This window comes from Enhydra lutris, unplaced genomic scaffold (genome assembly GCF_002288905.1).
Source record: "Enhydra lutris kenyoni isolate GAN:26980312 unplaced genomic scaffold, ASM228890v2 scaffoldscaffold28, whole genome shotgun sequence".
NCBI classification, from domain to species: Eukaryota; Metazoa; Chordata; class Mammalia; order Carnivora; family Mustelidae; genus Enhydra; species Enhydra lutris.
In genome coordinates this window covers 11,741,556-11,765,093 of record NW_019154112.1, presented here as the reverse complement: position 1 = coordinate 11,765,093, position 23,538 = coordinate 11,741,556, and the positions used below count along the sequence as shown (strand labels likewise).

The 23,538-nt window shown below is 34.8% G+C and overlaps 1 protein-coding gene across 1 annotated transcript in view; it reads right to left on the bottom strand.

Moving 5' to 3' along the window:
* LOC111152167 (LMBR1 domain containing 1) overlaps nucleotides 1-23,538 on the bottom strand; it is a 154,024-nt gene that overhangs the window by 95,902 nt on the left and 34,584 nt on the right. The window contains exons 5-7 of the mRNA XM_022510527.1: nucleotides 22,606-22,673; nucleotides 11,698-11,786; nucleotides 8,630-8,703 (exon numbers count right to left, since the gene is read on the bottom strand). Of these exons, the coding sequence (XP_022366235.1) occupies nucleotides 8,630-8,703; nucleotides 11,698-11,786; nucleotides 22,606-22,673 (231 nt within the window). The remainder of the gene's footprint in view (nucleotides 1-8,629; nucleotides 8,704-11,697; nucleotides 11,787-22,605; nucleotides 22,674-23,538) is intronic.

Here is a 23,538-nt window from a genome sequence, read left to right as displayed (position 1 = left end):
TTATGCTTGTAATGACCTTGGTAAAGTATAAAAAGGAAAGAATACAAAATATCATAGCCTTAAAACACTGAAAATGTAAATAAAAAAGTCTATGGGAACCAAAGTATCCCACAGCTCATCTAATCTTTCCTTACCGAGCTTTCCTAACCCAATTATCATTTGACCCATTTGTTTCTTCTAGTAGTTCCACAACTTTCTAAAACATTGAAAAAGAAAAACATAAAACTTGAAGACTCTGATAAATAAGCAGTATTTACATAATAATTATTTACCAATTATCCACAGTCATATATGATTTTTAACACACCTATGTTGTGTTAAACCAAATTCCAAAGCAAAAATATTTTGCTAACCACAGTTTATACCCAAATAAATCCCCTGTCTTCTCAAACACCTCCAAACAAGCTTATTTTGCCCCAATGCTTATTTAGATGGATTTGGTCCTTAAGTAGGGAACCTCAATGTTCAATATTATTTCCCAAGGAATCTTTTGCTCTAGTCAATATCAACAATGTGGTCCTTATTTAGAGTCCACTGTCAAACACAATGTCACCTAAATTCTCCTTCCTGGTCTGCTGTTCTCACTTTCTATAAATCCATCTTCTACACTGTTTCCAAAGTAATCTTTAGATACCCATGTCAGATTATGTCACTCCTGTTATTAATATCCATTAAGATCTCCAGGACTAACTAGAAGGTTTTTAAAGTGCTCTGGGAGGACATCCTAGGATTTGGGGTAGATGACTTTAAGGCCACTACAGGAGAAAAGAAGACAGGTAGCCACACAGGGATCTGCTACTACTTCAACCAGCGCAGTTCTATGTTGCACATCTAACTTTTTTGTGTATCAGAATTTCAGGTAAGGTTGTTCAAAAGTTGTTTTGTTATTTTCTCTATGAGAGGTAGAATTACGGGTCTTATGAACAGACTGCAATTATCTAATCCTGGCATACAAAACCTTCAAAACCTGATCCCTACCAACCTCATCTCATGTCTCACACCTCTGAATTGTTCAATGTTCTTAAAACACTCTGGTTTTATACTACTACTGGCTTTGTCCAGTTTCCACACTTTAGTACATGTAGTGCCTTCAACTAGAATGCCTAACTTCTCAACCCTATTTCTTCAGCAAATTTCAGTGTCTTTCAGGTCTAAACTTAATTATACCATGTCTGAGAAATATGTCTTGACTTGTAAATGTGCCTTGCTTATAACTCAATTATAGTACAAACGCCATATTGGTCTGCACATTTGCTTCATCGCTAGATCTGACAAACTTGGCTAATCAGAATCACTCAGAAAATTCTTAAAAATACAGATTCCTCAGCCAGACTAGTAACAAGTGCAGTAGACTATTTGGAATGTAAAAACTAGGTCTTAATTATTTTTTCTCCTACTTTTTCTCCTAATAAACCAAAAATTGTTTTAAAAAAGAAATCTTAATTTACATGAACTTATTTCCATACATGAAATTTACATATGTATTAGAAGAGCTGAACTAAATTCGGAAATAACTTCATATAAAAATCTTAGGAAATAAAGACATATCCTTGGTAACACCTTGTGGTAATATGGGACCAGAATACAGTATCTTCTTGCGAACTTTTAAGTCTAATAAGAACAGTAAAAGAAAGTTGTCATTGTTTTGGATCATGTACCTTTTAGCTTTTTTTTTTTTTTTTTGGACTGCATGTTTAAGTTTTAAGGATTAACAGGAAATTTAACTGTAATATTTAGATTATGATAAAACTAACATAAAACATTACATAACACACTTAATCATTACAACCTGAGGTCTTTAAATAATAATCTTCTGAATTTAGCCTCAGACTTCTTTGAAAAAAAAAAAGTATAAAAAAGCCATCCTTTTCAGAAACAAAACATTTATTGCTTACTACTGCCCTCTAGTGAATTATCAAAAAATCAACAAGGCTAAAGAGATTACGTCCTTTAAAATGCTTCTAGGTTGGTCATAATTGCCTCCAATTTTATTTGTTCAAGTTCCAAAAATAAATCACAGTATGTATTAAAACCTAAAATGTTTGAATGAATACACATAAATGTTTGAAAGAATACATACAAACTACAAACATTTTTTAAGATAATTTTTTTTTAATATTTTATTTATTTGTCAGCACAAACATGGGGAATGGCAGGCAGAGGAACAAGCAGGCTCTCTGCTGAGTAAGGAGTCCAATGTGGGGCTCTATCCTAGGATCCTGGGATCATGACCTGAGCCGAAGGCAGATGCTTACCCCAATGACCCACCCAGGTGTCTCAACATTTCTAATACCTTCTTACACTGCCCAGTTTAGAACAGCACCTTTTCCTTATGTACCTCTCTAATATCTAGAATAATAATTCCCAACCTGTGATCCTTGGATTACTGTAAAGGTTCAACATCAAGTACTACTTATACACTGCATAAATGTCGAGCATATATTTGTTACACCTATTATTCGAGGATATGTATGAGCTTATGACTAATGAAACAATTCATTACGCATACTCAATTAAGATTTCTCCTTTAGGGGTGCCTCAGTGGCTCAGTTGTTAGGCTTCTGACTTCGGCTCAGGTCATGATCCCAGGGTCCTGGGACTGAGCCCATGGGGCTCCCTGCTCGGCGAGAAGACTGCTTCTCCCTCTCCCATTCCCCGCTCCCCCTCTCCCTCCTTATATTCCCTCTCTCTCTCTCTCTGTCAAATAAATAAATAAAATCTTAAAAAAAAAAACTTCTCCTTCAATTATTCATTGACTCCAAGACACCTATATATTTTCTCACATTTAACACTGGATGCATCTTACAATCATCGGCTACAAAGAAGTCGTCATTGCTGTCATTACCTGCATGGTCACAAATTTGGTCACAGCTGGTTACATTAAAGCTACTTCTCTATTTGAGTTACATGCATTCTTGCTACCACTACTGAGTTTAACTGCCACTTAAAATGTTTTTAAGATAGTACTGTTGATTTGACATTGAAACAAAAAGTTAACGTGCAAGGAGGAAGAGAACAAAGGAGCAAACAGTGAAGCAAATATTTATTGAAACAAGGAGCAGGGACACCTGGGTGGCTCAGTGGGTTAAGCATTTGATTCTTGGTTTCGGCTCAGGTCGTGAGAACGAGCCCGCATGGGGATCCGCACTGAACATGGAGTCTGTTCGAGGTTCTCTCTCTCCCTCTCTGCCCCTCCCACATGTGCGTACTCTTGCTGTCTTTCCTCTCAAAATAAATACATAGATCTTTAAAAAAAAAAAAAAAAAAGCATAATTCCATATTTTCTTACAAACCAACAACCAAGTGCTTTATGAGCTTAAAGGAACATACCTAAACTAAAAGCCATTTCCATTTGCCCCTCACATGGCAAGACAAGAAACAACAAAAACAGCTTACAGTTAACAGTGGGTATGTTAGCAGCTTCAAAGAAAATTCCAGAGACCAGTGGAGGACTTAAGAAATGCTGCATCATCAATTCTCTTGAAAGCATAAAAGAAACAATCTTGTACAATAAAACATGGACATGAATAACTAATTTTAAAAAGTGATTCAGAAGACTCAGATTGCAAATGTGAAGTTTTCAGGTACACTTTTCCAATTTATTTCACTTATACTTTCTTTATTATGTATGGAGAATGATATGTTTTTTTAAAGTATTTATGTAAGTCAAGGTGCCTCGTTAGTGCAGTAGGTAGCACGTCAGTCTCATAAAGTATTTATATAAGTCAAAAAATTAAGAAACAGAATTATTTATATGTATAAAAAACTCACACTAAGTATAAAACAAAAATTATAAATGATAAGAAAGAATAGGCAGGTACCTCTTACAATCAGGAGCACAGATTCAATGAAACAGTACCACAAGGAAGGCTGAAAAACGACTTTTAAAGAGCATTTCTCTCTTCAAAGACTACTAAAAACCAATGCTCTATTTCTATTTCTGAATCCTTAATTTACCACTTTAATTTTCTTTAATTACTTCATATTTTATATTAAATGTATATAGATTAGCATAATGTCATATGTGTAATACGTGTGTGCATATAAATATACATGTGTGTATATATATATATATATTTTTTTTTAAGATTTTATTTATTTATTTGACAGAAAGAGAGATCACAGTAGGCAGAGAGGCAGGCAGAGAGAGAGGGGGAAGCTGGCTCCTTGCTGAACAGAGAGCCTGATGTGGGCCTCGATCCCAGGACCCTGAGATCATGACCTGAGCCGAAGACAGAGGCTTAACCCACTGAGCCACCCAGGCGCCCTACATGTGTATATTTATATGGACCATATGACATGATCAAGTTTTCACTGATATGTGTATATAATAAGAAGTTCAGTAGTCACTGTTTCTACAGGTACTTCATTTGTCCATAAGCTACGTTTTGTATGAAAGTATCATTATTCAACATTTCCCCACTTGGTGGCACCAAAAAATTAAAATATCTACATAAATATTTGTGTCTAGAGGTTTCATTTTTTTAATTTAAAAAATAGCATTCCCTTTCAATTTAAGATGAGAACAATAGGCAAGCTGTATGTTATTTGACATTCTTCTAATATTAAGTGCCTAATTAATAGGTTATCCCTTAAGACATGGTAGAGTAGATACAATCCTGGCAAAATTTAAATAATCAACTAGTTTCTAAACCAAACAATAATGGGTAGCTAAGAAAATCACACTCTACCGACACATTACAAAAACTTTTCTGATCTCAATACTAACAGTTACAGAGTCTATAGTAATAGTCTTTAATAATTAGTTCTTTGTCCTCAGGGTCAAAGTACTCTAAGTATTAACTTCCCACTTTGGGAACTTTAATTAAGATTAATCTCTTGGACAGCCTGCATGGCTCAGTTGATTAAGCATTCAACTCTTGATTTCAGCTTAGGTCAGGATCTCAAGGTCATGAGACTGAGCACTGTTTAGGCTTAACACCAAGGGTGGAGCCTGCTTAAGATACCCTCTCTCCATCTCCCTCTGCTCCTTCTCCTGCTTGCATGCATATTCTCTCGTGAAGTGAAGTGAAGTAAAATAAAATAAAGTAAAATAAATAAATTTCTTCTACTTTCCAAGAATATATACTATGCCCTCTTTCCATGTTCCACCATATGAAAAACTCAATTCTCAAGCCTTTCCATAACAAGTTAGGACAAAACTTTCTATCTGCAAGCAAATATGATAATTAGTACTATTAACCACCTCTCTATAATAAAACCACCTATCTATAAACAACTGATTTTCAACTAGCTTTTTTAATAAAGTTTGAGTATTAATGGCACATTTTTACAGATGGGGAAGCTAAGTTCAGATATTAGATTTTATATAAAGACTTTCACTCATAACTAGTGCTCAGGTATAAATGCCATGCTCTCCCCTTAAACAGGGTCTCCTCTATACACAGTAGATAGTAAAACTGGCCAGACTGGTTTGGTAGCAAAACATTCTTCCACTGAGTTCTGACATAAATGATGTTTGTCTGTCTATCCCTTCCCCCAAGTAACTACCACACAACTCTGAATACCTCCTTTGACTTACTCATCTTTTGATAAACCACCTTCTCAATGATCATGATACAACTGCTATTAGCATCTGGTTTACTTTCACTACAAGATGTGGAAAGAGCTGTAAATTATAGTTTACCATACTAAACTGTGAATATTCAACAATTTGAGCTACTACTGACTGCTGGGTGACCAATAAATTCCAAGACCTGGTAAATTTCTAAATTAAATCCTCACAATCTTATTAAACATTATTCCCAGTTTAGAAATTAGTAAATTTAGATAGTAAAGTTCAAGAGATGCACAGATTTAAAAAGAATCTACATATAAGACTCTCTACCAAGGATCACATTTTATTGCTTATGCTACTTAAAGAAAAAATATAACTCTTAGATAGTATGACCTGACTATGCTGTTAAATTGGCCCCCCTCCCCCTCTGGGCTTAGATCTTAAGGGACCCCTCCCTACCTATTCAGCATACTTTCTATGTCTTTTAGCTTCCCAACCTAGGCCCCATCATAAAGTCCTCTGTATTCTAAAAAAGTAAAGTTCTTCTAAGGATATCTTAACTATGGTGGTATGACTATTTTATTTGGCTTGATTATTTAAATGATAACTTTCAGTTTGAGTTAGAGTAATATAAAATACTAGTTCAAAATATTTACAGTAATAATACAGAGCTTTACAGGGAAGCTCTCTTTCAAAGAATTTTATTTTTTTTTATTTTTTTTCTTTCAAAGAATTTTAATAATTTCACAGATTTTTCCCACTCCCACTCATCACTGCCACAGCTTATGTAATTCAGAGCCACAAGAGTAATAGTGTTAAAATGTTAGACAGATCTTACTACTTCTCCATTTAAAACCTTCCAATGGTTTCTAATCTCAATCAAAATAAAATTCACAATCCTAACCATGGTGCATAAGGCTCTACATAACTTGGCCTCTGGCTATTTCTCATCTAAATCTCAGCCATCCCTCCCCTGGTTAACTGAGCTCCAGCCACACCGGCTTTGCCTCTTTGCTCTTACCTGAACACAGCATACATGTGCCTACCTCAGGATTTCTGCTTATTCTTGCTTCATGGCTGGCTCAGTCACTTTACTCAGGTCTCTGTCAAGTGTTAGAGAAGTCACTCCTGACCTTTATAGTAGAACCAGCTTCCAGTAGAACCAGTTCAGTAGAACCAGCTGTCTTATTTTTTTCATAGCAAATACCATTTGACTATTGGAAGACAATCTTCCATGGATCTCTCATTTTTGCACACCTTGCAAACCAGGCACAAATGCTCATTTTTTTTCTATACTATCTTTTCAAGGATGTTTATATAGCAAAATAGCCTTGGAAAACAAAGACTGCATCTTCCCCTGGAGCAAAGGGCAAGTAGACTTACTGTCCATTATAAAAGCTTTAGCTTCCCTAAGTTCAAAGTTCCTCTTCTCTATGAGAGTATCATCTGGTGTGCCTCACATTGCCTCATTGGAACCAAAACTCAGGAAACCAGCACAAGAAAATGCTAATGCTATGGCTACTGTTATTGCTGTAATATAAAAGTCTTAGTCTTTGACTCAGAAGTCTTGCATTTATAGCCAACATCCACAGAACTATAGCAGGCTACAAATAGGTTAAAATCTTAGATTTTAGACCCTTCAAAGTTCTTGATGTTGACTTTACATATTGGTTTCCTCTTTTTCCATTTGTTTCTCCTGACTAATCTTTTATCAACTGTTATATACTCATTTTCCTATAATTTTCAAAGCACTTTTACACAGTATCATTTGATCTTCAAAAATCTCTAAGAGGCATTTTTTTAATCTAATTTAATGGGAAAGACACCGACCCAGGAAGGCTAAAAAAAACATGCAAAATTACCTTACCACATCAATCACAGAATAGCAATTAGAGAACAGGTTGAACTCCTAATTTGTTGTTAATTTGTGACTGTTTCTTACAAGACGAGGAGGGTATCTGGGTGGCTCATCTGGTTAAGTCATGATCTCAAGATGGTGGGATCAAGCCCTGCGTGGACTCATGCTGAGGAAGGAGCCTGCTCAGGATTCTCTCTCTCTTCCTCCCTCTACCCCTCATCACCCTGCTCACACCCTCTCTCCAAAAAGGTGAAAAAAAAAGAAAAGACAAATAAGTAAGATAGCACACATATATTCTGTAAGATGGAAGGATAATTATCCACTAATAGTAGGACAAATTCCTTATGTAGTAATCCATGGAAAAAAAGAGCAATAAAGAAAACAGATGATCCAAATAAACACCTGACAGATATTAAAATGCATGCATTTTAGACTGCTTTTATTCTAAATGATGACCCTTGAATAATTATGTAACAAAATTAGATTCTGCTATCACACTAAAAGCCCATTTCTTTCATGTCTAAAGACAGATATATCAGAACAATATCCAAAAATGTTTTCTTTGTAACCAGTATTTCCCATTTCTGCAAGAATTAAGAATTCTGTAAACAAACTCAATTAATCTGAAAAGATTCTAGATAATTTAAAGCTTCCTACACCACTCTCTTTCAAGAGGTAGGTAAGAAGCACTTATTGTTGGTTTTTCCTCTCTAATTTGAGCAAAAATTTCAAAAAGCGGACTGTACATAAGTTTGGCAGGCTATAACTCATACCTTACTATCTCTAGAAAAACTGGGGAAAAAAAAAAAAAGAAAGAAAAGGCAGTTTCTCAGAGAATAAGATTAGATTCTATATGCTAAGGAAATATTATATTATTTAACATATCTAACTTTAAAAACTCCATATACCCAAGTAGGATGAATCTACTACATCAGTAATAGATACTGATCTACATTTCAGAGCTTATAAATCACTAAATCTACTACTGCATAATATATAACCATCTTCAAGGTTCACAAGTTATAAAATGTTTCTGAATATTAAATTTTAAAAATATAGATAAAATTATTGTGACTAAGTAGTGACTTAGTAGTGACTCCTCTTCAATAAAGAAAACTTAAGGAAATGAAGACGCAAAGCACTAAAATATTAAAGAGGAAAATATAATTAATTGAATACATGACTAAGGTAAAATGAAATTGCTTCATAAAGTAATTTCTTAATTTTAACTCAATTATCACCATTACACTTACTGTGTAAGTTATAGCTGCCAACATTCCAATCAAGGTCAGAGAACTAATAGAAAATGACAATGCAGCTAAACCATCTGCAAAGGAAGCAGAACTTTGTTAAAAATGTACACATATATTATTAAAATGTTTATATTCAAAAAATCAATATAAAGATATAAAAACTGGGTTTCTTACACATTCTGAAGGAAAAAACCTAATGTGTATTCCTCATCTTTGAAGTGCCAACTCCAAGTGGAGAAAATCTCTGCACCCAACATGGGGCTTGAAACCACAACCTTGAGATCAAGAGTTACATGCTTTATTGATTGAGCTAGCAAGGTGGCCTGAGAAAAGAGTTTGGGTTTGTTTTTTTTTTTTAAGATTTTATTTATTTATTTGACAGACAGAGATCACAAGTAGGCAGAAAGGCAGGCAGGGAGAGAGGAAGGGAAGCAGGCTCCCCGCTGAGCAGAGAGCCCCACTTGGTTCTCGATCCCAGGACCCTGGGATCATGACCTGAGCCAAAGGCAGAGGCTTTAATCCACTGAGCCACCCAGGTGCCCTGAGAAAAGAGCTTTTTAAAGGGCTCTTCACAAACTGATTTGCAAAAGATCTTTTGGACTAAGATTTTCTTTCTTTCACTTCTTAAAGAGAGAAAGTATTATCTAATTATTGAGCCTAAAATGAAATCACAAAAATATTAGATGCTCAAAAGGTGGCAAAAAACAGTCCTAGACTTTCTGAATGGCAGTCCTTGAGAAATAACATTACATAGGAAAGCCACTCACACTGACTACTTCTCTTCCCTCTGCCCTCAATCCTGATACTCCCAGTTTCTTTCTTAATTTTCAAACACGTTTTCAACATACAGTCTAAACTAAAATTTAAAGAGTTTACTTCATTCTTTAATTTGAAAGGAGTTAGACTGCCCATCTGGCAGGTAAAAAACAAAACCAAATAAAAAGCAAACACAAACAGGAAATAAATTCCAACAAAGTACCAACACAGGAATACTATGTTAACAAGTTAGACACAGTCAGTTACTTAAGGGAAGGCCAATAAGTCAGAGGCAAGACTGACACTTTTAAATAATTAGATTATACAAAGAAACACTTTGAATATTTGAATATTCATAAATGGGTGTGATACTAATTTGAATATTCATAAATGGGAGTAATACTAATTTTTTCAGTTTCAATACAGGTCCTACTGAACCTGTTTTGATTTAGTTAAAATGCAGGTCCTGTGGAACCAAATATAATTTTAATTTAATGTATATTAATCTTTAATGAATAACAATAAAATCAGAATTATTTATCTTCTTAAAACTCATGTCTCAGTTTTATGTAACACCTGGCAAAAGCATATTAATAAACAAATTCATGAACTATGTATGCCTAATTTTTAAGCCTTCATTTCATAAAACTAAAATATTAGATGTTATTAAGTCAAAGACATTCTGATGCTATTACCTTCTTGATCATACCAGAATTATCAACAGAAAGTATTCATAAAACTAGCAGAAGTGCACCTGGATGGCTCAGTTGGTTAAGCAACTGCCTTTGGCTCAGGTCATGTTCTTAGGGTTCTGGGATGGAGCCTGGTGTTGGGCTTCCCGCTCAGCAGGAGTCTGCTTCTCCCTCCTCCCCTGTTTTCTGCCCCTCCCCCCTGTTCATGCTCTCGAATAAAATCTCTTAAAAAAAAAAAAAACCTAGGAGAGATCTGGTAGTTAGCTAACAGCAATACATCACAATATCAGAAATAGAAAAATGTGAGAAAATATGCACCCTGCAACTGATCTGGAGTATTATGTTAACATATTTGGCCAATCAAAAAAGTTAGTATTACTAATACCAATAAGCAAAATGTGCTCTAGGGTATGGTGTTTAAGATTTGAGATAAAAGAAATAATGCTAAGACTAAAGAGCATGAGATTACAGAAATTAGAAAAATGCTACCTATGTAATTACTAATCCAAGTTATACTAATACTCAAAGACTAGTGTATAACTTAATGTTTAAGGCAGAAGAGTGGTTACGCAAGAGACCTGAAGGAGTTAACTATGAGAAAAGAAGCAATGTATTTCTCAGTAATGGGACCAGGAGCATGAATCCTGACAATTCAATATTAGTACATGCCAGAACTGCTATCCTAGTTCTTGCTAGTATCAGCAAGATACTAATGGACCATGATTTACACAATGAAATCTTAAGTGGAAAGCAAGAAAATTAAGAAGTTGTATAGCAAAGATTCCAAGACTTAATTTAATCATCATTTAATATTGTAACTAGATCAAGAAAAAGAAAAGTTGATCAAGACTATATATAGTACTTATTAAAAAGAATAAATACAAAAGCAATAAACATTTTTCAGGTTTATAAAATAAATATTCTAGGTTTCCTTGAAAATAAAATTATTACCAAGTTCAAACGCACATGAAATTCTGAGTAATAAGATACACATTCTTATCTGATACCGGTTTCTAATATCAACTGCATTTTTCAATGACTATGCATCTTTCTATAACCTAACTTCCTGAACCTGCCTACTTTTTTCCCTCTAAAAACCTAAGTCACACTAATAAAGTTAAGGAAAACTTCCGGAAAAGCAATTCCAAAATGTTTTGGTGAGGTAAATTTATAATAAAATATTATTTCATTTGTATGAAACATGTGTAATTTATATTCTACATAAAAATGACTTAATGATCAAACAGCAATATGTATTCGCTCACTGGCTAAAGATTACAAATAAAAAACAATATATCAAGCACATTTCTTTAACATATTCTATATAATCCCAAGTGAATTAACAAACATGTAGGAATCATAAAACCTACAATGCTAAAATACTTTGAAGATTATATTTTTGTTTCAACTTGGTAAGTATATGAAGAGATTTCACTACATAATAGCTGGAATTGAGTCTTAACAACACAAGGCTCCTAATTTTTCTAGCACACGTTTAATCACAAGGTAAAAGAACTGTGAGATTAAATTCTTAACATTGTAAAAACAGACTACTCAGAAAAGTCCCAAGAGTCACAAAATATGAACTATTATGAATATTTTTTTAAAAAGAATACTTACGACTACTTCCAAGTTCTTCAAACAAGAACTTCACTTTTTCCCACTCTGTAGAATTTTTGTTATTAGGAACATTCAGAGGAACAAAAGCTCTACAAAAAAGAAAATAAATCTGGTTAATGGCTGTTAAAGATAAAAATTTAAATAAAAGGAAATGGTCTAAAACTCAATTCCTTTTTTTTTTTTCTCTAAGATTTTATTCACTTATTTATTTGAGAAAGAGAACAAGAAAGCAGAAGCAGGGGGAGCAGCAGAGGGAAAGGAAGAAGCAGGCTCCCCACTGAGCAGGAAGCTGATGAGGGGCTGGATCCCAGGACCCTAGGATTATGACCTTAGCCAAAGGCAGATGCTTAACCAACTGAGCCACACAGGCTCCCCTCTAAAACTCAGTTTCTAATAAATCAATAGATCTATAGATAATAAATTTCTAATAAATCAATAGATCAATAAATCTAATAGATCAACTGCCCCCACCACACACACACAAACAAACCAAATCTGCACACGTACAGAGGGGTTTGATAAGTTTCCTACCTATGTGTTTACCATATTATAAATTTCATTTAATAATTTTATTATTGCGGGGCGCCTGGGTGGCTCAGTGGGTTAAGCCGCTGCCTTCGGCTCAGGTCATGATCTCAGGGTCCTGGGATCGAGTCCCACATCGGGCTCTCTGCTCAGCAGGGAGCCTGCTTCCCTCTCTCTCTCTCTCTCTGCCTGCCTCTCCGTCTACTTGTGATCTCTCTCTGTCAAATAAATAAATAAAATCTTTAAAAAAAAAATAATTTTATTATTGCATTCAAAATAATTAGTTTCCTTTGTGGTCCTACGTATTTTATTTTTTGCATTTAAAATATTTTGAGAAGGAGCCATGGGCTAAAGATGATCAAAAAGGTCCATGGCCCAAAAAACCCAAGAATTTCTATATTAAATTGGAAAAAGAGAATATAAATATATGTAATGATTTCAATATATTTATATACATGGAAAAGAATAGAAAGGAAATATACCAAAATAAACAGTAAATATCTTATTGTAAAACGAGGGATAATTTTTACTTTCTTCCTAGCATTTTTTTATGTCATTCAAGATTCTAAACAATACACATAGTGAAAATAGTTTCTATTTATTTTTCTGTAGCTTCATTTTTATGAAGCTGAAGGGGCATCATAAAATAACAGTGACAGCTTCCTAGGACTTGCTCTAGATGTTTAAACTGGGAGAAAATAGAAGAAAGAAATGAGAGAAACAAACAAGAAAGAAAGGACAAAAAAAATCAAGAAAATAGAAAGAAAGAAAAGATAAGGGAAAGAAGAAAACAAGTCAGAAACAAGACTACAGGGCTGGGTATCCATTAAAATGTGTATGTGCAGAATCAAACAGAAATATAAGAAATAACTCTAATACTACTGCCTTTCTAACCTAATTTTAATTGTAAACAAAGCACAAAGATCTATCCTCTTTTGTAAAGAAGAAATACTAAAAGAGTTCAACAATATACTAAGTACCTTATAATGTGTACAAGTAAAACAAAGTAAATCATTCAACTTTTTTTAAACCTTTACTCCTTGGTACTACTGATACTTATTATTCTTACAAAAAGATGAATGGTCTGAGCATGTCAGGAGGTTATTTAAATTTCTAGCCATTTGCACTGATGTACATTTACTACACTCTTAATCTTGGAGACTTACTTCACACCACTTTCAGAAAGGAAAGTGATTACTCACACAGAGAGCAATAAATGTAAAAAGTTCACCACTGCTCTGGCCATAAGATCAAAAACGAGTAAAAGAAGTAAAGTGGAATCAAAAAATTAAAAAAAAAAAAACTTGCAAATTATACTTCTATAATGATATTAACTTATTTATTTGCATTTGAACTAAAGTATAAACCAAGCAAGGAAAAACTACCTATATAATATCCCTCCATTTTATTTGGACAGGGTTTTTTTTCTTTTCCAGATATATATATATATATTTTGAAAAGTTTATTTTGAATTTGCTAATTGGGAATGACCAATTCTGTGAGTGTGGGAAAAACTTCTATGTTGTATAAAATATCACCGATTTTACTATTAAAATAGAAATATGTATTACAAATATCTAAACATAGTATTCATACTTAGAAAAATTTTTTATCTATGTCACTTTTAGGTGACCAAAGGTTCTGCCCAATAGGAGAAGAAAATTAATTCTTAGTTGTTGATGACAATTACATGTTCAAACTCCTGAGCTGGACTCTCTAGCAGTTCAAAATTTAACAAAGAACTTTCTATGACAAAAGAAAAAAAAATGTTTTGGTTTAAAGGTCAATGGCCCAAACTACTATCAGAATGACTTCAGGAAAATACTTATTTTGAGGAGATCCAGCAGAGTTAACATTTTAGCACTTACTTTTAGGTAGGAACTAGAGGGAGTAACAAAAGCACAAACCCCAAAGCAGGTTCTCCTCAACTAGGGCAATCTTTTCACCAGGACTATATAATCTAAGAAATAGATGTGAAATATTTTCACATAAACTAAGAAAAACATATATAGGCTGAATTCATCTATATATCCTGAACAATAATATTCAAAACATTTCACAACCAATTTGGCAAAGATACAAACTAGTCAACAGAGACACTGGCCTTAATTCTGGAAGACCCTGCTGAGCCAGGCTTTACCCACTTTAAATGGGCCTAGGATGAGTAAAGAAGACTCAGGAAGGCAGAGCCACAGCTGACTGACATGCAAGCATTTCAACTTCTCAACAACCAAAAGGGGCAAACTAATGTTCATTGGAGAAATGTCAACCTGTAGACAAAGATGTATGAAAAGAAAGGAATACCTCCCAACAGATACAAAGGCAACCAAAACTAAAGTCAGATATGTCTTGAATATAGATACATCAATTTTGATGAGGAGGTAGCATTTCATAAGGTTATCAGCCATTTACTAAATGATGATGATAGTAAAGTAACGAGGAGTAAGTGTATAATGAGATTTATGTGGTAAAAAGTACAGATATTTTCTTAATCTCAGTTTCTCTCAAAATAAAAATGCAGAAAAAGAACCTTAGCTTCCAAAAACACACCACACTAGATCAAGATAAGACCTGGAGCCTCAAAGGTTATAAATTTCTTTTACAATCTTAAAAAGAGTAAAACTGAAAAACCACTTATTAAAAATACTTTATACCCAATCTGACTCACTGTATTAGTTTCATACAGATTATCTCTTAAGGAAAAGACAAAGGAAAGGCTAACAAATTTCAGTAGATATGAAACTGAAATGATAAATTCAGTAGAATAAAAAATATGATTTTCACATCTTATACCCAATCACCAGTCATATTTATCTTCCAAATAGATTAGCTTCTTCCTCTCTGCTCTCTTTGTAACTACTCTAGTTCAGACCCTCATCTGTCACTGGAACTATTACAATGATTACAACGATTACATTACTATTACAATGATTCCTATCTACCATTTTTATTTCAATTCTCCAACCCAACTCCCAAATGCCCCTTTCAAATGCATCCTTCATGGTGCTTTAACTCTTAGAATAAATTTATATGTAATTACTTTCATGCATTCACACACACACACACACACACACACAAATGTATACACATATTCACTGTCTTTCAATTGTTCAGCAGGATAAAACTCAAAATTTCTTTAACATTGTTTATAAGACCCAGAGTCTACCTGGCTAATGTCATAGCCTATCCCTTACCTACACCAATACCTGAAATGTCACATACTTTTTTTTTTTTTTTTTTTGTATTGAGGTGGGTAAGAGTTTAAATTCACATTACCTGTAGGGCGCTTGGGTGCTCAGTCAGTTGAGTGTCAGACTCTTGATTTTGGCTCAGGTCTTGATCTCAGGGTTGTGAGATTAAGCCCTGCGTCCAGCTCAGCACTGAGTGTAGAGATTGCTTGGGATTCTCTCTCTCTCTCTTTTTTTTTCTCTCTCTCTCCCCACCCTCCTCTGACCCCTCCCCCTGCCCCTCTTCAGCAATCTCTCTAAAAAAAGAAAATAATAATAAATTACATTTAAAAAAATATGGTCACCTGGGTGGCTCAGTCAGTTAACTCTCTGCCTTTGGCTCAGGTCATAATCCCAGAGTCCTGGGATCGAGCCCCACGATGGGCTCTCTGCTCAAAAGGGAGCCTGCTTCTCCCTGTCCCTCTGCCTGCTGCTCTGTCTACTTGCGCTCTCTCCCTCTAATAAATAATCTGAGTCTTGGTTTCTCTCTCTGGCTCTCTTTAAAAAGAAAATTTTCACATTATATATTTTCTATCATTCTTCAAATATTCCATGTTAACTGCAGCTTCTCAGTTACCACAATGTTATGGACTCAACTCGTCCCTCTAAAATTCAAATGTTGAAGCCCTAACCACCACTGTGATGATATTTGGATACTGGGCCTTTAGGGAGGTAAATTAAGGTCAAATGAGGTCCTAAGGGTAAGACTCTAATCCAATAGGATTGATATCCTTATAAGAAAGGGAAGAGATGCTAGACAAGTACTCTCTCCCTGTTAGCACAGAGTAAAATAAAGGCCATGTAAGGAGACAGTGAAAAAGCAACCATTTACAAGCCAAGTATCTTCAGCAGAAACCAAATTTGCTGACACCCTGATCATGGCCTTTTAAGCCTCCAGAACTCTGGAACTGAGAGAAAATAAATGTTCACTGCTTAAGCTACCCAGTCTGTGCTATTTTGTTATGGCAGCCCAAGTAGATTGATACAGATTTTGGTACCATAAAGTGGATTGCTACTGTAATAAACACCTAGAAATGTGGCTGTCTCTTTGAAACTCAGTAATGATCAGAGGCTGAAAGAGTTTTAAGATGCAAGCCAGAAAAAGCCTAGGCTGCACTGAAAGTAAAAAGAAAGCAAGGAAGGAAGGAAAAAGGGAAGGAAGGCAGGCCCCAAATGGAGTCACTTGTGCTAATCCCCACCAAGATTTAAAATCTAACCTAACAGCAGTTTCAGTCTCTACCAGGAGTGGAATTTTAAGCCTATCAGTCTGGAATTTCCTAGTAAGGTAATCTGCCTGATAAAACCCCCTGTATGCCTTCAGGGAAGGTGACCTTGCTTGAATTAATTCCCTCTTTGAACTTCCTTATTTCACTTCCTTCTACTTATAACAATCTTCCATTTTGCATAACTCTTTAACTCCTTTCTACCCACTAGATCAGATGCTGCCCAATTCACAAACTGCTGAATAAAGCCAACCAGAGCTTCAAATTGACTCATCTGAATTTTGTATTTTAACAAAGAGACTACTGATAAAACTATGGATGTTAAAGGCAAGAGGGAAGACTCAAAAAGAAGAGTTACAGAGAAAGCCTCTGTTGTCTCAGAGAAGACATATATCATCATGAACAGAATGTTTGTAGAAATATGGATGCTAAAGGTCATTCTGGTGAAATCTCAGCTAGAAATGAAGAACATGTTATTGGACACTAAAAGAAAGAAGATAACTTGTAATACAGTGTAGGGACTCTGGCTGAACTATTTTTGTGGTTCTATGGAAAGCAGAACTTTTAAGAGATGAAATTGGGCATTTAGCTGAGGAGGATTCTAAGCAAAGTGTTGAAGGAGTAGGTTGGTTTCTCCTTACTGTTTACAGTAATACGTGAGAGGAGAGAAATGAGGTGAAGGAACTAGTCCATCCGTATTATAAAAGGACAATGAAGCCTGTGCTAAGAGTGTGGCTGAACAACCATCCAATAAGGAGAGGAGTACAGGTGGAAACCATGGGTTTGATCAACCATCTTGGCAGAAACCAGGAACTGTGGTAGGATGACACTAGAAGGGACACTGACAATTTCAAATAAAGGAAGAGAGACGGGACAAAATAAGGTAGCCTATGAGATTTTAGGGATTCTACAAGACAGGATGACAGAATTAATCAGCTAAGAACATGCTTCATCCTTCAAGAAAAATTATCCAACGCAATTCATGTTATCATCAGGGCTGCCACTCCCACCACAGGCCCAGGGGGTAAAGCTGCTTGCTCCTCAGTTTCCTCAGTTATGGCCACCAGGCAACTGCTACAAAGAGTCAAGGGAACAGGACCTATGCCCAGAACCAAGAAGGCAGGGTCACTACCTAGGGTCATGGTCCACCTACCCCTCAGTGGGCCTGGAGCACAGAGCATCCAACCAGAGATGATTATTCTTGAGTCTTAAGATCTAATATAATTTGCCTTGTTAGGTTTTGGACTTGCTTAGACCCATAACGCCTTTTTTTCTTTCCTATTTCTCCCTTTTAGAACAGAAATGTCTATCCTATGCCTGCCCTACTATTCTATCTTTGAGGCACATAACTTGTCTGGTTTCACGGGTTCACTGTTAAAGAATGAATCCTACTTCAGGTCTCACCCATACCTGAATTAGGTGATATTTTGATTAGACTTTGGACTCAGAACTAATGCTCAATTAAGACTTTGGGGGCTGCTGGATGGGATGAATGCCGTTGCACATAGTAAGGACATGAATTTGGGGGGCCCAGAGAACAGAATGCTATGGACTGAATTTGTCCCTACAAAATTCCTTTGTTGAAGGTCTAACCCCCAGTGTAATGGCATCTGGATATGGGGCCTTCAGGAAGATAATAAGTCAAATGAGGTCATAATGGTGGTACCCTAGTCTAAGGGGATCGAGTCCCTTTAGGAAGAGGAAGAGACACCAGAGGGCACTCTTTCTCCAAGTGAGAGCACACAGGAAAGATCACGTAGGACACAGTAAGAAAGGCAGCAGCCAGGACAAGAATTCTCACCAGAAACTAAACTTGCCAACATTCTGACCATGGACTTCTGTCTAACCTCCAGAACTGTGAGAAAATAAATGTCTGTTATATATAGCACTCTGAAAAGATTAATATACTATACATGCTATTTATCTTTTTTCTTAGTCTGATGATCAATTTCCACTCCTCAAATTTCAATTCAAATATTATTCCCTAGTAGGTTTTCCCCGATGTCTTCAAGGCAAGACTAGGAACTTGCTACTCCATCATCAAAACCTAGTACTTATCTCTTATTAGAACACTTAAATATTATAGCTCAAGTTATGTTATTTGTCTCTCCCTACTGTGAACCTTGAGGAAAGACAAAATGACCCTCCATCTTTATCCCTAAGACCTTGCACACTACATACACTACATAACCACACACTACACAACAAAGTGCTCCAAAAATGTTAGCTACATGAATTAGTTAAACCTCAACCACACTTTCGCCATAAAATTATCTACTGTTTTAAAAGAAAAACATACATCACTTAACAAAAACTAGGATAGGTTACCTTCGGGAAATTTCAGGAATTTAGTCAATCACTGAACCTAAAAGTATACCTCATTTAAATATGGTAACGAGAAGAACACTACCTTGGGTAACCAAAACATTCTTAGTCTTTTATTCACAAATTTCAGGCTTGTGAAATACAGGAGTTCATATACTCTCCCCACCATTAGTGCCCTCAGCTAAGACCTCAAATACCAATGAGAAAATAGAGGCCAATCAGAGAGGAATTCTTTCATTTGCATACAAACCTTAAGAACCTACTTGTACCTCTCTTCTCATTTTTATCACTCTTATAACAACAGAGGAAATCTCTTTCAACCTGAATCAAAACCTTCAACCTGTATGGTTGCTTTCTATGCCCTTCCTTCTAACCTATTACCCACCTGAGTGCCAACATTATCAATTCAATTACAAAAGGACTGCAGTACTGAGAAAGGTGGGCGGTGGCACAGGGAATAATATTTAGCAATCCTGTAGCTTATCTTTTACATTTCACAAAAGAAAAAACTCATTTTCTCATTGGAGCGAGATATTGCTTCTCCAAGAGCAGAAACTATACTTTGACTTTCCCAAAGCCTGATTTGGTGGCTTACTCACCATCTCTTCCTGACTGCCTAGAAAACTTAACATGAAATAAACTGAGATTCCGATACTCCCCACCAGATCTGCTCCTCCTTCAGATTTGCCTATCTAAGTTGATGACAACTTCACCCCTTCTGTGTAGCAAAGAATTTGGCTTTGCCCAAAAGAGGTGCGAATTTTGCTCATGGTTCTGGCAGGTACTCAACGTCTTTGTTTAGGGCAGAAGCTGGCAATATCTTAAGTGGAGGGCCAAAAAGACCAATCATGTGATTTTGGGTGAGAACTCTGAGTCACATGGAGTCCACTGTCTTGGAAGCTGAAATAATTGTGGGCAATCAATCAATCCAACTTGCCTAAATAACCAAGTTTCAATAAAAACTGTGTTAAAGCTCATGTGAGTTTCCCTGGTTGGCAATATTCCATGCATACAGTCATACATCAATGCCAGAAGAGTAACATATCTTGAGGACAATGGAAGATTTATATTTGGAATCCTCCCAGACTCTATCTTATACATCTCTTCTTTTGGTTGGTTTTAACCTGTATTCAATTATAATAACTGGTAACAATGAATATAATTGCTTTCAGTGATTTCTATGAATCTTTCTAGAAAATAATCAAACCTGCGAGTGGTTTTAGGAACCTCCCAAAGTTGCATCTGGTGTCCAAAGTGATAGAAGTGTTCCAAAGACTATGCAGTTTGACCAACTGCAGGTACATTCTCAATTCCTCTTTCTCTCACACCCAACCTATGTGTTCTATCAGAATATTCTGCTGGCTCCTTCTCCAAAAGATAGGCAGAATCAAATCACTACTGCTACCATCATGCCTTGCCTCAGTTACAACAGCTTCCTCACAGTTCCCTTATTTTTTCCCTTACTGCCAAAGTCAAGTCTTAAAACACCATCCAGGAATCCTGTTAAAATGTCAGATTATGTCGTTCAAGGACAAAAATCCCTCTGATAGCTTCCCATCTCTCTCACAATAAATATCAAAGTCATAACAATGGCCTATGATATCCTACTAAATCTGGCAGCTTTAGTTACCTCCGGCCATATTTTCAGCTACTCCCGCCTTCATTCACTCTACTCCAGCCATACTAGTTTTTTCACTTTGTCTTAAATATGCCAGATAATTTCTTGCCACAGGGCTTTTCACCTGCTGTTTCCTCGGACTGGAATGCTCTTCCCCCCACATATATTCATGGCTCCCTCACTTCCTTCAAATATCTTCTCAAATACTACCTTCTCATCAGTGTCTTTCCTACCATTTCATAACCTCAACACAACCCATTTTTTGTTTATTTTCTTTCTCTGCCCCTCTAAACCTCTTGAATGTATGTATGTTCCATGAAAAGAAGTTGTCTTTTCTGTTAACTGCTGTTTCACCAGTACCTAGTACAGTATCTGGAACATAACTAGTACATAATACTATTTGGAAAATAAGTGAATGTTATATTGTTCAAAATGGCTGGTCAAACTGTTGCTTCTTGTTACTAGCATATTTGCAAGGAAACATTTGCTTAATTTTTAGTATACCACTTCTAAATAAACAAATGTCATCTACAGAATCTGTTAAAGCTTTATCAGAATTGTACAAAATGTAACTCTAAATGAGGACTGAAGATAATATTCCATACAAAGAACAAGTTATTTTACAAGTAAATTTACAAATATGCAAATTTACCCCCAGATACCTTTGGTCTGGGACAGATACTCTGGTTGTTATAAAGATTTGAGGTTTTGCTGATGGTACTCAGTCACATTCTAAATCAGGAGATGGCAAAATACTGACTGCCTCTGTTTGTAAATAAAGTTTTATTAGAACTCAGCCATGTCCTTCTGTTTGCATCTTGTCTATGACTACTATAAAGGTACAAGAGAGTTGAGTAGTTGCCACAAAGAATATATGGACCTCTAACTTAAAATACTAACTACCCTTCAAGAAAAGTTTGCTGATCTCTGTTCTAGAAAATTTAAGGTTCTAAATGACAGACCTTCAAATTAACAAAAGCAAATTCACCTGTCTTTCTTAAAAGGCCAAAAGAGAATTAAAAAATATATTCAACAGCTGAAGATAAAAACTACTTAAAAAAAAATTGTCCTTTCAGTAAGTACTCTTTCTCATGACACATCAAGGCAGACAAAGGGTACTGGAAATATACCTTGATTATAAAAAGCATTGGTATTCTAAAATTCCTATAACTACAAAAGCTTACTGACCAATTTTATTCCACCACAAATTGTATTCAATAAATGACATTTTTTATTTACTAAAATTTCTGAAACCAAATTATAAGAACGACCTTCTAAAAGCTTATTAGCGCCACACGTATTTCCTAACATAAAAAAAAAAAAGAATCAAAACCTATTTTAACAAGGATAAATGTATTCTATTAACAAGGACAAATGTTTTCCAAAGAGAAAATTTTAAATGTATAAATAAAATATGCAAAACATTATTGATATTAGTAGAAAACCTTAAGGAAGAAGATTTAAGAAAGGAACTCACTGACAAAGATTAATTCAAAAATTTAAAGACCGATGCACCAAATCTGAAAAGATGCACAGAAATGTTTCATCAAAGAGCTGTTTATAAAAACAGAACAATTTCCAACATCATAAATGCCCAAGTAATCATCATTAGATTAAATAATTATTATATCCTAAAAGGAAAATGCAGTATAGTCAAAATTGATGAATCTACATTTACTATTATAAAGAGATGCCTTTAGTATGTCAACAAGTAGATTACCAAGAATTCATAAAATAAAATCACATTTCTGTAAAATTATAACATGAAGGGTATGCGTATGGGAAAGAAGGGCACTCTGCATGTATCTGAGCACATAAAAAAAGTCCAGGTAGAAAAACGTATATAAAAAAGGTTAACTGTGGTTATTGCTTGGTAGCAATATAAAAGGTGGTTTATTCTTTTTCTTACATTTTTTTCTAGATTTTTCTGAATGAGCCTTATTATTATTACTTTATTTCCATTGTCAGGGGGAAAAAAATCGAGACTTACCCAACTAAAAGAAGAAGTGCACAAATTACAGCAAATCCCAAAGTATACTTGAATGCAGTTTTAATTTGCTAGAAGTCAAGGGAAAAAAGTATACCATTTACTAAGACCTTTAAAATATAAAATATTCTTAAAAAATAAAATATAAACTATTTTACTATGGTGTAAAAGTACTTTCACACCAAATGTACATTTATAGTCAACTGTGTAAAATTTCCCTGTTGAAAAATAATCTTAAAATTTAAGGAAAAACAATGCAATGCCACATCATAAGTTACGTTTGCAAACCACACTAGACCTTAAAGTCTTTTCAATGATTAGACCTCATGGAAATCAGTACTCAAAAACATAATCAATTCTTCAGTGGGCATAATCATTAGTAAAATTATCAGAATATTTACTAATATATTCCCCCAAACAGTATGCAATCAGAATCTATAATACCCCTCCCCCAACTCATTTAAATTGGTTATAATAATTACAATATTCAATATGCATACATGTGAACATATATATGTATGGATATATATATGTTCTTGAATATATATGTACTTATTTTATATATAATGTATATTATATTTACATAAAATAAAAATATATAGAGAACATATATATAAAAATATAAAACATTTATCATTATCTTTGTCCAAAGACAAAGAAAAACACAAAGCTGGATATTTTAAATATGGAAAGAAAAGTTAACCTCAAGAAAAAAGGTTAAATCAGTAAAAAACAAAAACAAAAAACCAAAACATTGTCTCTCAGATTAATGAAGTCTCTAAAAGTCACCGTTTAAAATTTAAATTCAAGCTTCATATGACAAATTCTTCACAAAGTAGTTAAGACAATTTTTAGGGAAAAAAACCTAAAATAAAGGTTGAGGAGGATCTTAAGATCAAACAAAAGGGTTGGGGAGGATGAACTTTAGAAAAGGTG